This window comes from Herpailurus yagouaroundi, unplaced genomic scaffold (genome assembly GCF_014898765.1).
Source record: "Herpailurus yagouaroundi ecotype Mexico unplaced genomic scaffold, PumYag 246, whole genome shotgun sequence".
Taxonomy (NCBI): Eukaryota; Metazoa; Chordata; class Mammalia; order Carnivora; family Felidae; genus Herpailurus; species Herpailurus yagouaroundi.
In genome coordinates this window covers 2363522-2378238 of record NW_024412463.1, presented here as the reverse complement: position 1 = coordinate 2378238, position 14717 = coordinate 2363522, and the positions used below count along the sequence as shown (strand labels likewise).

At 54.0% G+C, this 14717-nt stretch overlaps 1 protein-coding gene across 8 annotated transcripts in view; it reads left to right on the top strand.

The window, feature by feature from the left end:
* NFATC2 (nuclear factor of activated T cells 2) overlaps positions 1-14717 on the top strand; it is a 155895-nt gene that overhangs the window by 105471 nt on the left and 35707 nt on the right. For all 8 annotated transcript variants that reach the window (XM_040459816.1, XM_040459813.1, XM_040459819.1 and 5 more), the window contains exons 7-9: positions 9378-9433; positions 9826-9952; positions 12163-12852. In XM_040459816.1, coding sequence (XP_040315750.1) covers positions 9378-9433; positions 9826-9952; positions 12163-12852 — 873 coding nt within the window. The remainder of the gene's footprint in view (positions 1-9377; positions 9434-9825; positions 9953-12162; positions 12853-14717) is intronic.

Genomic DNA, 14717 nt, shown 5'->3' with positions numbered 1-14717 from the left:
GCTCGTTAAGATGGTTCTGGCAGTCTGGAAGAATGCATGGACTCAGGGGTTGGGGGGCGCAAGCAGAAGGTGCTGTGAGCCCCCAGTGAAGTTGTCCGGGGCGGGGGGGGCGGAGGGGCTGAGCCCGCCGAAAAGGTGATGGGACATCAGGAGAAGCAGGATGCTGGGAATCAACGCATTTCCTCTCCACCCCCCAGCAGATGCATTCGGGCAGCCGCACCATTGCGGGTGGGCGACATCCTAAGCTGTGGGACACTCCTGGTCCCCAGCCCCCATCTGCTCGACTCGTTCAGCCCCCACACCCAGGGAGCACACATTTTTCTGCTCGTTCGCAGTCATGAAAAGAGCAGACTGGAATGACTTCAGCCATCTTCATTTAGCTAATTTTTAAAACGCAGGGCCAGGACTGGGAAGCATCACGCGTGGTTTCCTAACACAAACTGACACTCTGATTTCCTCCACATTTGCCTCGAGCCCAGTGGAGTGCTCACGGCCTGAGTGAGGACGGATTCGCTTTTTTCCTTCTGAAAGCTCCCTTCTTTCTCCTTCGAGTGCTGACAGGAGCCCGTGGCTCATCCGGGCTGACTGCTAAGACGCCGGCCCAGACCCGATGCCAGCCATCCAGCTTCCTGGCACTTTGGGCCCGGGAGCCATCTGCAAAGCGGACATTAAACCACCTGCAGGGTAGTGGCCGCCGGTCCACGGATGCACTGGCTACCGGGTCCTGTGCCTCTGGCACAGCGGCCTGCCTACCACGCAGGCTGACACGTCGATTGAACCAGGCACCCCCTCCACCCCTTGTTTGTTTAGTTCTTGCAGAGTCTTGCTAAGTCTTCTTTAGACCTAACCCCTTTGCCCAAAGAACCTGGCTCTCTTTCCTCTTCCCCTCTGAGTAAGACTTGGAAGGGCCCTCTTCGTGCTGGCTGCCAGTCCCTGTTAATTTAGGACGGGGAAGTTTGCCCAGACATCTGCGCAAGGGACCGGAGTCCTCACTTCGTCTCGCCCCGGAGCAGCAGAAGCCACCTTGGTCATCTCGGGCCTCTTCTGTTCTGGGCAGGGTTTCCCAGGGTCCCAGACCTGGGGTCTGGGTCGGGGGGGGGGGGGGGGATTGGAAAGCATCTGGTGTCTCCTAGGTCTGACTCTGGGGACAAAGAATTGGCCGATCATCTTGACCCGAGTGCTCTGGTTGTGTGGGATTCCGTGTCTGCGCTGTTATTCCGGGTGCCTCCCCCCCACCACTCAGTTCACGAAAAGGATTCTTCGCAAAGGGCTTGGCGATCGCTTTGGGGGGTCTTTTCGCTGGAGAGGCCAGCGGTGTGGCTGTGGGCCAAGCCCTAGGGAATCCTGAGGTCGCTCTGTGCATTTATTCCGCTGGTATTTACCGAGCGCTCATGGCGGGCCGGACGTGGCAGTGCTGGGACGGAGCAGAGAACAAGACAGGTGTGTGGTACCCCTCCCGGAAGCCCACGGCCTAGCAGGGGAGAGAGAGAGAACCAACAGGCTGAGAAAATGAGGTCAGAGGATGGGAGGCGGGAGCAGAAAATGAAAGAGGGTGGGGACAGGTCCAGGGGGAGCTCCTGAGCGGGGCCGGAAAGCTGGGAAGAAGTGGTCTGAGTGAGGCCCGCAGGAGAGCGAGTGTGGTTGTTGCGGGGGGCCGGGGGGGGGGGGGGATGGAGAAGGCCAGTGGGCCTGGAGGGAAGCTGAGGAAGGGGGCAGGGTCCCTGTCCCAGGAGAGGTGAAGAACCATGGGTCCTCCCTTCTGAGCTCTCGTGGGCCTATGGGGAGGAGGGAGGCATGCGTGGCTCATGTCCCGGTCCCAGCAACCTGCTCAGGGCCTGCCCCGCGGTAGGAGCTCGCTCGTTGTTAGTGGTCCATGCCTGGCTTCCGTCTGAGACGGTGGCCCCAGAGGGCTCCTGGGAGACAGGCTGGTCAACATACAGTTGCCATATACTTGTCCATAAGAGAAAAGCTCTATCTTAAGAAATACTGAAAAATGCACGCAGTGTATTTCCACCCCGTTCTTCGAATGGCGTTCTAGAAGACATGCGTGTCTCAGCTTGTCCATCCAGTCTGGTCTCAGGGGTGTAACCGCGTGGGCAGTGTGGGGCACGCATTCTCTGGTCTCTAGTACTTAACGATTCCTGCTTTTTAACGTAACAGGGGCACGTTTCCAGGGCAGAGGATATGATCATGCTTATTCTGAGTGCTGCCCGGTGTTCCTATACCTAATCTACCCGATACCCCCCCCCCCCCCCCAGGATGGAGGGCCCATAATTGCTTCAGCCCCCTATCAATGAATACTTTCTGTGGCCATTTTATTTCTTCACAATGAGAGTTGTGATGCAATACAATGACACAACGAACCGGGACACCCACCAGAACCCTTGGGTCAAGATGATCAGCCGGTTCTTTCTCCCCAGGGTCAGACCTAGGAGACACCAAATTCTAAAATAATAATGATGGCAATCCTCACTATGCGCTGAGCATTTTGCTAAGGACTTTACATAGAATCTGTTGGAAATTTTGCCAAGTCTTTGAAGCTGGTAAATGAGCTTTCCCTGTGCTTAGGAGGACACTGAGGCACGGAGAGGTCAAGCTACCACTCCAGAGGCCACGCAGCGAGGAAATAGCAATGATTGAACTTGAACCTGGAGAGAGTGAGCTCAGGCTGAGAGAGCCCTGCCAGCATTTACTGTGTGTTCCTCTGCCTCCTGGGAGCTCAATTCAGAGGATGGGATTACTGTGTCCTCTTGGTGAAACCTCAGGACTTGTGTGCTAGGGGACTCGGGGGCGGGGGGAAGAGGTGTTTTGCAAATCACACCCCTCCCGTAGAGACCAGCTCCCTTGAGCGTGCCTTTTACGTGCTACCTAAAATTGAGGACAGCAGGGTCAGCTTCCAGTTCCTGTTGGGGACACGTCTTTTCGGAGCCCAGGGTAGATCCCACTTGAGATGCACAACCAGGCTGGACTCCCGAAGCTGCCCTCTGGTGCCCAAAAGGAAGAGGCCAGGCCCTTGGGTTTGGCTCATGATTCAGGTTTTGGTTTCTCGCTTCTGGGAGCTCTCTGCCCTTTTAAAATTTAGGTAATGGTGGGGCGCCTGGGTGGCGCAGTCGGTTAAGCGTCCGACTTCAGCCAGGTCACGATCTCACGGTCCGGGAGTTCGAGCCCCGCGTCAGGCTCTGGGCTGATGGCTCAGAGCCTGGAGCCGGTTTCCGATTCTGTGTCTCCCTCTCTCTCTGCCCCTCCCCCGTTCATGCTCTGTCTCTCTCTGTCCCAAAAATAAATAAACGTTGAAAAAAAAAAATTTTAAATTTAGGTAATGGTGAAAAGACCCATCTGAGAGGCAAGAAGTCCGGCGTCACGCACACCTGCTTTCTGTAACAGGCACTGTCCCTTTGTGAATTCCCTCCACCCGTGCCCGCAGGCAAGAATATTTATAATTTATAATGGCAAGCTGAGAAATGTGTATTATTTTCTGGTTAAAATACACTTGTGGTTCCCCCTCCCCCCCAATAATACATTGTGTAGAACATATGCACGCAGTGACAAGACAGTATTTAAATAATACGTTGCCACCGGCCATAATAATCATGCTCACCAATGTCTGTTGAACACTTATTCTGTGCTGTGTGTCTGTCTAGGAACAAACCGATGAGGTATAGGTACTGTGATTGTCCCCATATTTTGGATAAGAGGCAGAGAGAGGTAGAGTGTCTTATCCAAGCCCACATAGCTAATTGGGCCACTGGGCCTGCAGGGTATTAGGTTAAAAAACCTCTAATTAGGTGCTGCCACGTCAAAAGGAGATTTCCCCTAAAAATGCAAGAATTGCTAGCTGGGTCTGTCTGCCCTGGAGTTCAAGGTTTGCAGGAATAAAGGGGACAGCACCGTGGTGCCACAGAGGACTGTGTTTTGGCCACAGAAGGTGCCCGGGATGGCTCGGGTTACAGCGGACGTGTAGCTGAAGGTTTGACAGGAAACACTGGAGTGAGCAGGCTTTTCTCCCGACCTGCCGCCCAGAGCCAGGCTGCATGGGGCCTGCCCAGGCCAGGGGTGAGGACACAGGCCATCTTGCTGCAGAAGCCTCCGAGGGCAAGTGCTGCCTGGCGGGTCCTGTTTGCCCTAGCCAGAGCCCCTGGGAGTGCAGGAAGGCGGCTGGAAGGACGGAGGGTTTTTGAGCGAGTGGCCATATAGGGACATCCCTCCGCGGCCCAGCTTGTGGACACACAGGGGCTCTCCTGGACACGTGGTTGTGATTCTGAAGAGAAGAGAAGGCCAAGTCCTTGGAGCAAGGGGCCTGGGGCCCGGGGGGAGGGAAAGCCAGGTGTTTTCCTGTCCTGACAGCCAGGGGAGCCCTTGTTCTGGGTGGGTGAGGGGGTACGGCAGCAGAGAAAGACACTGACCTATCTTGGGCGATGGTGTTTTCTGGACAAAATGTGGAGTCTTGGGGGAGAACCTCAGATACAGCACAGTGGAGGGGCTTCTGCAGAAAGCTGACTGTCCTCCTCCCCATGGTGTGGGAGGCGGCTCCTGTCCCTCTCAGAGGCCCTCAGGGTGAGGGCATAGAAGGTAAAGGAGAGGTTGGGGGTGGGGAGCCGGGAGGAGGCCCTGTCTGAAGAGGCCATACCCTGCGTGGGTGCCCAGGACGCCCAGGATGGTCAGATCTTCTGAATTTGTTTTTTTTTTTTTACAAGAGCAAAGTCTGCATTTTTAGGTGAAATCTCATTTTGAATTTTTTCTTAACGTTCGTTTATTTTTGAGACAGAGAGAGAGAGAGGGTGAGCGGGGGAGGGGCAGAGAGAGAGAGAGAAGAAGACAGAATCGGAAGCAGGCTCCAGGCTCCGAGTTGTCAGCACTGAGCCCGATGCGGGGCTCGAACTCACGGACCGCAAAACCATGATCTGAGCTGCAGTCGGATGCTCAACCACCTGAGCCACCCGGGCGCCCCTGAGGTCTCAGTTTGAAATGGCAGCAGCTAATTAAAAAAACTCGAAGCCACCGGACAGGTCGCAAAACAGGCCTGGTCTCTAGGGTGAGGCCAATGATTCTTTAAAAAATACAGAAATTGTGGTAAAATATGTGTTATGCTAATATTGATGATTGTAGCCATTTGTAAGCATATAATTCAGTGGCATTAAATACGTTCAGTATATTGTACCATCACCACTCACGGTCACCACTACCAATTTTCAGAACATTCTGGAATTTCGAAACAGAAACTCTGTACCCGTTAAGTAATAACCGCCCCCTCCCCCTGAGCCTCTGGAGACCTGCCTTCTGCTCTCTGTCTCTATGAATCTGCCTATTCTGTGTACTTGGTGCAAGTGGGATTATATCACTTGTCCTTCTGGGTTGGGCCTGTGTCACTTAGCATTATGTGTCCGGGGTCTGTCTGCGTCATTGCGTGTGCTGGAGTTCGCTTCCTTTCCGAGGCTGGGTGCCGTTCGCTGGACGTATACACCCCATCCCGTTCAGCCATGCATCTGTCGAGGGACCTCTGCCTTCTCGGAAGAGGCGTTGTGCCCCAGCACATACTGGATAGTGATTGTAATTTATGGCACCTCTCTTAATTCCGGCTGTGCTGACAGATGGCTGAGCACGGGGGGATGGGATGAGGAGGGCGCGACATCTGAGGTTGTCCTGGAGAGGGAATGGGGGAGGCAGGTGCACGGCCTCATGGTGACAGAGCGGGTGAGGGTTGCCTGGGGTGCCATGGGGGCTGTGGCTTGGCTTTCCTGGGAGGGACTGCAGCCGATTCTGGAAACATGAGCCCCCTGGAATGCCTGCCCAGTGTCCTTCACTGTCCTGGCAGAGAAGTTGCTTGGGCACAGGGATCTGAAACCACACCACGTCGACGGGGTAAGGAGCACTGGTTCTAAGGGTCAGCTGCTTGGGCTCAAATCTGGCTTCCCCAACCGGTAGCTGTGCCTCCTTGGGCCACTGCTTTTGCCTCTCTGTGCCTGGTGTCCTCACCTATCAAAACCCCAGACCTGCGGCATGGGGTTGCTGTATGCGTTAGACAAGTCCATACCTGCGAGGTGTTTTGAGGGGGTGCTTTGCATGTAGATTGTGCTCGTAACCAGTAGCTGCCATTTCTCCTGGGGGCGGGGTGGTCAAAGTGGTGCCTGGAGAGGCCGAAGCAGGTTGTGCAGGACCCTCAAGGCTGCTGCGCTTGCTCAGACCGTATCTGGAGGCCCAGGGGGAGCAGAGGGGGGCAGGGTTGGAGAAGATGGGCCTGAACCTTTGTGGTGGATGTGACCCTAGAAGATCTTACCTACATGGGACCCTCCGTCGGCCTCCCAGGAAGCTGGTCACCCTGTCTCGCTTGATAACCTGGGGCTTTTCTACTCGACCGCATCTCTCCCATTGTTTGCTTGAAGACTGTGATTTAGTGACTGCCCACCTCCTGCCTTTGGACAAACCCCCGTTCCTTCCCTGGGCCTCACTTTCCCCACCTGATGGTGTGGGGCTGGCTAATTTCTAAGGGTAGTTCCAAGCACCTGCGCCCTGGAGCGGAGCCTGGGTGGCTCAGTCGGCCGAGCGGCCAACTCCGGCTCACGTGATGATCCCACGGTTCGTGAGGTCGAGCCCCGCGTCGGGATCTGTGCTGACAGCTCGGAGCCTGGAGGCTGCTTCGGATTCTGGGTCTCCCTCTCTCTGCATCCCTCCCCTGCTCATGCTCCATCTCTGTCTCTCAAGAATGAATAAATGTTAAGGTAAAAAAAAAGACTAAAAAAAAAAAAAAAAAAAAAACCAGCCAACCAAGTACCTGTGCACTGGAATTCTATGGCTGTTAGTTGGTGGAGTTTTACTTATTAGGTATACCCACCAGAGATGGGGGAAAGGCTCCCTCTTGTTCCTCTTGGGTCCCTGGCCCAGGAGAAGAGACCCTACGAGAACCCCCTGCCTGGTGACGTGCTTTCACTGCACTGCCATTTTGTGCTTTGGCCTTCACTTGCTGGCGTGAGTGGGGAAGAGAGCTGGCTTGCCAGGCCCTGCTTAGTGCATCCTGATCACTTTTCCAACTACTTCTCCCTTTCCTCCCAATTATGAGACTCCTGAAAATGGTCCTTCCTTTTCAAAGTGGGTCAGAGTCACGCAGGGAAATGAGATTATTGGTGATAGAACTCAACTCAGCCAACGAGAGGCTAGAGCATCAACACATTATTGTTCGTTCCCTCCGTTAGTTTGTTATTTAATCTTCTGACTTTGAGCTCACATTGCAGTTAGTCAACAAGAACGTTCTTTTTTTTTAAATGTTTATTTATTTTTGAATTTTTTTTTCCAACGTTTATTTATTTTTGGGACAGAGAGAGACAGAGCATGAACGGGGGAGGGGCAGAGAGAGAGAGGGAGACACAGAATCAGAAACAGGCTCCAGGCTCTGAGCCATCAGCCCAGAGCCCGACGTGGGGCTCGAACTCACGGACCGCGAGATCGTGACCTGGCTGAAGTCGGACGCTTAACCGACTGCGCCACCCAGGCGCCCCTAAATGTTTATTTATTTTTGAAAGAGAGGGAGAGAGAGAGAGAGAGGGAGAGAGGGGGGAGAGAATCCCAAGCAGGCTTTGTGCTGTCGGCTCAGAGCCCCACGCAGGGCTCGATCTCACGAACGGTGGGATCGCGACCTGATCCTAAATCAAGAGTCGGGCGCTTAACTGACTGAGCCCCCCGGGCGCCCCAAGAATGCACTTTTGACAAGGACCACGCCCCGTTTATAACCACCGTTGGGAGGGACATAGTTCTCTGGCGGATGATCTTTGACCTGTCTTTGCTAAAGGGATAAGAATTTTTTTCTGTCTAGTTCTCTCCCGGGCTTTTCCCCAGGAAAGTGCCCTGTCTTGATGACCTAACTTCAAATTCCTTGACATCCGTCCATCTGTCCTTTCTTGCTTGCTTTTGAGCGGTGGCTGATGCTAGCTACCGCCACTTTGGAATGCTCAGACATGAGATGTTCACGGGCACTGCGATGTCTCGGGTGTTGGGGAGACGGCAGCAACTCTAACTTGGTCCCTCCCGTCATGGTGGGAGTTGGTACGTTGATTGCCTCTTCCTGTTCCCTTTTTGACATAAAGCCATGTCTCCCTTAATCATTTCAGGAGTTGCATCTACTAGAATCGTAAGGTCAAGACTTGCAGACTTCATGGTTACAGAAGGCTCCAGCTAGTTCGTTGTCTACATGTTGTTAAGATTATCTACATTGCGTCGGCTTGGGTAGCAATCACAGGACCTTATTAATTAGTATTTTGGGAAATATGTTCTATACGAGGAAGTTCAAATAATGCTTAGAAACCACATTTCTTTGGGCAAACCTTGAGAGCCGAGACATTATGGATTCAAATCTAATCTGTCACAGAAGATGTTAACAGTTGTGCTTAAAACAGGGGAGAGGGCTTCCGTGGCCAAATGTCGGGACGTGGTACTTACTCCAGCCCACCTCGGAGAGTTACACTGCACACGAGCAGATTAAAGGCTCTGAAAAGTCCTGCAGTAAAGAAACCCATTTGACATTGACTCAGCATTTTCCAAATGCTTATTAGCTTTAGAATTTGTTTCTGGTCCTCATAAACCCATTTAATATTCTTCAGAGCCAGCGTTCCACAAAACACCCTGGAAACACTTGTGGAAATGATTTGTTTCCGTCGAAAACTGCCCAATGGCCAATGTAGGTGGTCAGAAAAAGAAATCTGTTATTTGCGGATGCAGAGTTTTGTTTGGCCCAAGTTGTTGGCCCCAAACTGGGGAGCTAGTCTTCTTCTCCAGGGAAAGAGAGCTCACTCCTGAGAAAGACCTCTCATCGATGATTATAATGAGTCACGTTGAAATGTAGGCTGTTGACTGCAGAGTGCGGGGGGGGGGGGGGGTGGGCGCCTGTCCCCCCTGTCCCAGGTTTCTCAAGCCAGGACATTGTTTGAGACAGAATATGCGAGCCACCTGTGTTCCCAGACGATCAAGAAGGCATGTCTGGGGCAGTCAGTGTTCTGTGACCGTCTTGGCGTGTGGGACATTTTGGAAACAGCCTGTGGTTGCACAAAGCATACAGTGCTATCTCTGTTTTAAAGAAAGATACACAGACATTCAAACACAGGGAAGATAACGGCACTGGGATGATGGGCGATTTCCGTTCTTTTTCTTGTTTTCTACTGTTGCCCAGTTTTCTACTGTCAGCATGTGTTCCATTTGGAAAAAGAAACATACGCACATGGACATAAGCCACGTATGTTCAACTAGACATGCCTACCGCAAACACACGGATGTCCCTTGCTGAAATGATATGACACATACACCAAGATAAATATAAGGCGTGACGAGTTTTGGTCTTAAATCTTTGGCTTCTAGTAGTTCCTTCAAAGTGTGTCTTTTTGAACTCTTTCCAGATGGGCAGCAAATTTGGGAAATGGAAGCCACGGTGGATAAAGACAAGAGCCAGCCTGTAAGCACATGGACGAGACGACTGAACACCCTGTGTTCCCTCCCGCCTCCCTCGTGCTCTCTTTCCTTCTCTCTCTTCCCCCTCCTTCATCAAAGCCCCAGTGCTTTGGACCTAACGGGCACTCAGTAGGTACTGAATTGAGAAACAAATCGAGCAATTTATCGAGCACCAGACCCCCTGATTTGTAACTGTGACATCATAATGCACTTGGATACAGTAAGTGGCAACCCTTTCTTTGCTGCAGCTAAAGAGTCCAGTTCCCCTTAAAGAGCGTTTCGCCTGCAAACGTACAGAGTGTCTTGACTCCTGTAAGATGGGCTGGCTTGATGTGCTTGGGGCCTTGTGTAGGAATTTAGACACTGTTGCAGTTAACGGTGGCTCCTTCCTTCCAGAACATGCTTTTTGTTGAGATCCCTGAGTATCGAAACAAGCACATCCGTGCATCGGTGAAGGTCAACTTCTACGTCATCAATGGGAAAAGAAAACGGAGTCAACCTCAGCACTTTACTTACCACCCAGGTAAGGAATCTTCTCCGAAGGCCCCTTTGGTGGTGAAAGGCAGCACGGGCGTGCGGTAAGGACACACGAGGTCTGCTTTCAGCTGGTTGACCTTGGGCAGGTGGCTCAACCTCTCTGAGCCTCCATTTCCTCATCTGTCAAGTGGCACCTTCCTTATAAGATTTACAGAAGTCAAATGCACGTGAAGCGCTCAGCACGGCGCACGGTAAGCGGGTATGAATGACCTTAACAAATGTTACTGTGAATGTTTTTCTTCGGGAGGGCAGAGTAGGAGAGAGGCACGTGGGGACTTGTTCAACAGAAGGGTGCAAAGCTGGCACCCCCTGTCCGTGTCTTAGATCTGATCATGATTGGGTAAGCGAACGTGGCCGGAAACCTGCAGAATCTTGACAGTAAGTGGTCACCCGTGGCCACCTAGAGCTCCTGGGTGGACAGCCGGCCAGGACGTCTCATTCCCACAAAGCACCACTGTCAGAAGACAAGTGACAAGGGCCATGTTGCATTCATTCGTTTGTCCAGAAAATATCCAAGGGCCCCACACTGTGGTTGGCTTGGAGACACCGTCATGAACAAAACGTAACAAGCCCCACCCTCGTTGGAGCTCATGTTCAAATGGGGGATTCCGATAAAGGATAATACTGATCACAGGAGATTCAGAGAGTGGGTCATATGGATATTATTGACACGGCAGATTATAACCAGGGCTGCAGAAATGGCCTGCATGCCTCCCAAGGCTGCCCCAGACCTATTAGCCACCTTTCCGGGATTGGGAGACTGTCGCCCAGGGTATAACTTCCATCCTGTGGCAGTTTCACACGGAGCCTCTGGGCTGCTGGAAGCATCAGACCAAGGGGGCTGTCCCAGCAGCCCAGGCTTGGCGGGGCTTGGCTTCGGTGGAGCGTGTCCACCGGTTTCCATGGCCCCTTTGGCCATTGGACCGTCCCAGGACTGACTTGACATGCAGCCAGTGGCCGTGGCCTTCAGGGCCCCCAAACTGGGGGGGGCGGGGGGATCTCTGGGGAGGTTCTAGACCTCAGTTCAATGATCCTTGTTGGCAGAGAGGTTTTCCGTTGTGTTCTGCGGCCTTTCCCACCTCGTGCTTGTGGTCAGGAGGCCTCCCTGGGCCTGGCGTTGGCACCCGCCTGTCCGAGCATGGCCTGAGCGAGAATTCAATCCCCCAGGTTGGCCAGGGGCTGAAGCGCACGTCTTCGAAGGGCACCTTGGGAGACGATTCCTGGTTTGCTGCTGTTTGCTCTAGCTCCAGAACCTCCTTGCTGCCCTGCTCCCTGACACCTGACGGGTCCCCCCCTTGAGGACAGTCCTGTCACCACTTCATTCGATCCAGGGAGGGGACTGGTTCCTCAGCTCCTGGGGCTGGCAGTGCTTTAGTAAAGGATTCTGGAGAAGCACAAGTTCCGGTGACCGCCCTAGGGAGGGAGAGGGACAGGAACTGCCACAATACCAATGGTGGTAAGACGATAATAGCGACAACAGTAAGCCTTGAGCACCTACTGTATACCGGCCACTGTGCTAAGTACTTTCCACACGTCTCAGTTCACCTTCCCCGCTGGTTACTGGGACCGATGGGGAAACTGAGGCTCAGGCCAGCAGGTTTTCTTTCCCGGACCCCACCCCACTGCCCAGTCATTCCTGTTTCCAGAAAATATCTTGAGTGTCGGTGGAGTGCAAGGCATCGTTGTCGGTGCTAGGGACGCAGCATTGAACAAAGCAGACCAAAAAAATCCTCCGTTTGGGGAGCTGACAGTCTGGAGTGGGGGTGGTTCAGCTAACAATGGCACATGAAAGACACAGAGTATTCCAGGTGAGACACGTTTCCGAGGACGACAAGCAGGGAAAGGCGGTGTGAACTGCGAGAGAAGGTGGAGGAGGGGGCTGGAGGGGACTGTAACGTTGAGCCTTCGTCCCTGAGCTCTGCCCCGGGGGAAGAGCCTGCAAACACCCTGGGGCTGAGACGCACCTGCCAGCCGCCTTGCGACTCTCATCGCTCGGTAAAATTTCGGGCTTCTGAGACAGGTACACAGGGAGGCTCTTGTCCGAGGCTAATAAATGACAGAGCCCAAGGGTCTGCTCCCACCGACGTGGCCGCCCAAGGCCGCGTCCCCAGCCGCAGTCCACTAACCGCCCCCCCCCCCATTGCACCCCTGTGGCTCACTAAGAAGGCCCGCCCCCTGTGCTTCTCTCTCGCCCAGTCCCAGCCATCAAGACGGAGCCCACCGACGAATACGACCCCACCTTGATCTGCAGCCCGGCCCACGGGGGCCTGGGGAGCCAGCCTTACTACCCGCAGCACCCGATGGTGGCTGAGTCCCCCTCCTGCCTCGTGGCCACCATGGCGCCCTGCCAACAGTTCCGCTCGGGGCTCTCGTCCCCCGACGCCCGCTACCAGCAGCAGAACCCAGCGGCCGTCCTCTACCAGCGGAGCAAGAGCCTGAGCCCCAGTCTGCTGGGCTACCAGCAGCCGGCCCTCATGGCCGCCCCCCTGTCCCTGGCGGACGCCCACCGCTCCGTGCTGGTGCACGCCGGCTCCCAGGGCCAGAGCTCCAGCCTGCTGCACTCCTCTCCGGCCAACCAGCAGGCCTCACCGGTGATCCACTACTCGCCCACCGGCCAGCAGCTGCGCTGCGGTGGCCACCAGGAATTCCAGCACATCATGTACTGCGAGAATTTCGCGCCCGGCACCGCCAGGCCCGGCCCGCCCCCCGCCAGTCAAGGTCAGAGGCTGAGCCCGGGGTCCTACCCCACGGTCATTCAGCAGCAGAATGCCACCAGCCAAAGAGCCGCCAAAAACGGACCCCCGGTCAGTGACCAAAAGGAAGTATTACCCGCAGGAGTGACAATTAAGCAGGAGCAGAATTTGGACCAGACCTACTTGGACGACGGTAAGATGCTTTGTTTTTCTCGTCGCCCGTAAGGACGGGGCCCCAGAGCATCCCCCACGCCCAGCAAGTTCTCTGTGTGGTCTGGGTATCTTCCTCCACCCCTTCGGGCCTCCGTGTCCTCCTCTTCCGTTGAAGGGGGTTGAGTAAGATAACCTTTAATGCCTCGCTCACCCAGCAGGACTTTTGGGGTGGCTGCTTGGCGTTTTAGATGTTTCGCTACAACCACTGCAACAGAAAGAGCACATGAGGGCAATTCTGGCCAAAGGAGTGTCCCCTGGGTCATGAACTGGGGTAGCTTGACCGCTTCCACTCTCTTTCCATTGCCGAGTTTAGGCCAAGAATAGACAAGCAGAAAGGAAGGAAGGCTAACCTTTTATTCCCGTGGAGAAAAAAAAAAAAAGTCCTGCTTTATAGCCCTCTTTTGTGTATTTGGGGGAGGGGAGCGGGGAAAGGGAGGGAGCGAGCTCACTGAAAAGTGGCACATGAATGGGGGGCTTGCAGGCAGGCTCCGGGCACATCTGTGCCATGTGCCAGAGGAACAGAGACGTGCATTGACAGGAGGGAAACAGTGGGCTTCCGTTGTGGTAGCCGGGCTGCTGGGGTGGTTGGGCCAAAGGAAAAGAGGCAGGGAGGCTTTGTGTGAGTCTGTAGGTGCCCAAGTTTGTTGGGGGGGGGGGGGGGGGCGGGGGCCACAGCTGGAGGGTAGTCACGGCAGAGTGGCCGAGTGTGTGTGATGGTGATCTGTGATCTCAGGGACGAGGGGCTGGTTGTGCTAGGGACTCACCTGGGATGAGGACAGAGAGGGCGGGGGTGGGGCACAGCCCCCCCCCGGGGGGGGGGGGGGGGGGGCGCCAGAGGAAAGAAGACGGGCGGTGTGAGTTTCTTAGTAGAAAGAAAACCTATACCCCTGGCCGCCATCCACATCCCCTGATATACCCCGAAGCCTCAATTATTTAGGAAAATTTACTCTCAGGAACGCAGCCAAGCTGTAGGAAATCAGGCAGAAAGCTTCAAAATGGCCACAGCGGTTATCATAAAAACCAGGTAGTAAGTATCAGCCTCTTTCTTGGCAGGAATTCTCTGGTGCTTACTCAGAGACCGTTGGCTTTTATTTTATGCAAAGCTTCGACAGTCTGGGGGATCTGGGGGATCTGGTTCTGGGACTTCTCATAGTTTCTACGTCCTCTCTCTAGTAACACTATTGATCAAGAACTTCCCCCCCAAACACATCAAGCAAAGATGTCCAGGGCCACTTAGTGTAAAGCCACGTGCCTGGCAAGGCTGACCTCAGGGTGTTGCTGTGTTAATAATTGATCTGTCTAATCCTGAATAATCAAACACAGGTTGACTTAGAGTCACTGTGCTCGGTTTTCAAAAGGAGACCCATGTGCAATCTGTCCTTGAACAGTTTACACCCCAAGTGGTTAAGATAAAATTCGGGTGCTTATTTGAAAGGGGTTTATCACATAGAAAACCCAGTTCGTGCAGAATGCCTAATGCGAGCGGGTAAGCAAAAGCTGTAACCAGACCTCTCTCCACGCATGCGCTTGGGGTATGTATCAGGGGTGAGGTGCTTTATAAATAAATGATGCCTGAGCAGGCACAGGTAACTTTCCCCAACTGACTCTGTGTCTGGTGTAGGTTTAGTCTCCCAGAGCTAGGAATGTGCCGGCCCCTCCCGTCTGCCCATCATACCACGTGACAGACGAACCATGAAGATCTCTGTTAGAGACCGTGAGTTAGTCCGTGGCCTGGCTCTTGGGGACCTATCAGTATCAAGGTGGTCATGATTCCCCCTCAAGGGTCCATCGTGGCCCCAGACCCACACAGATGCTTCCTGCTTTCACAGAAGTCTGTGTTACAGA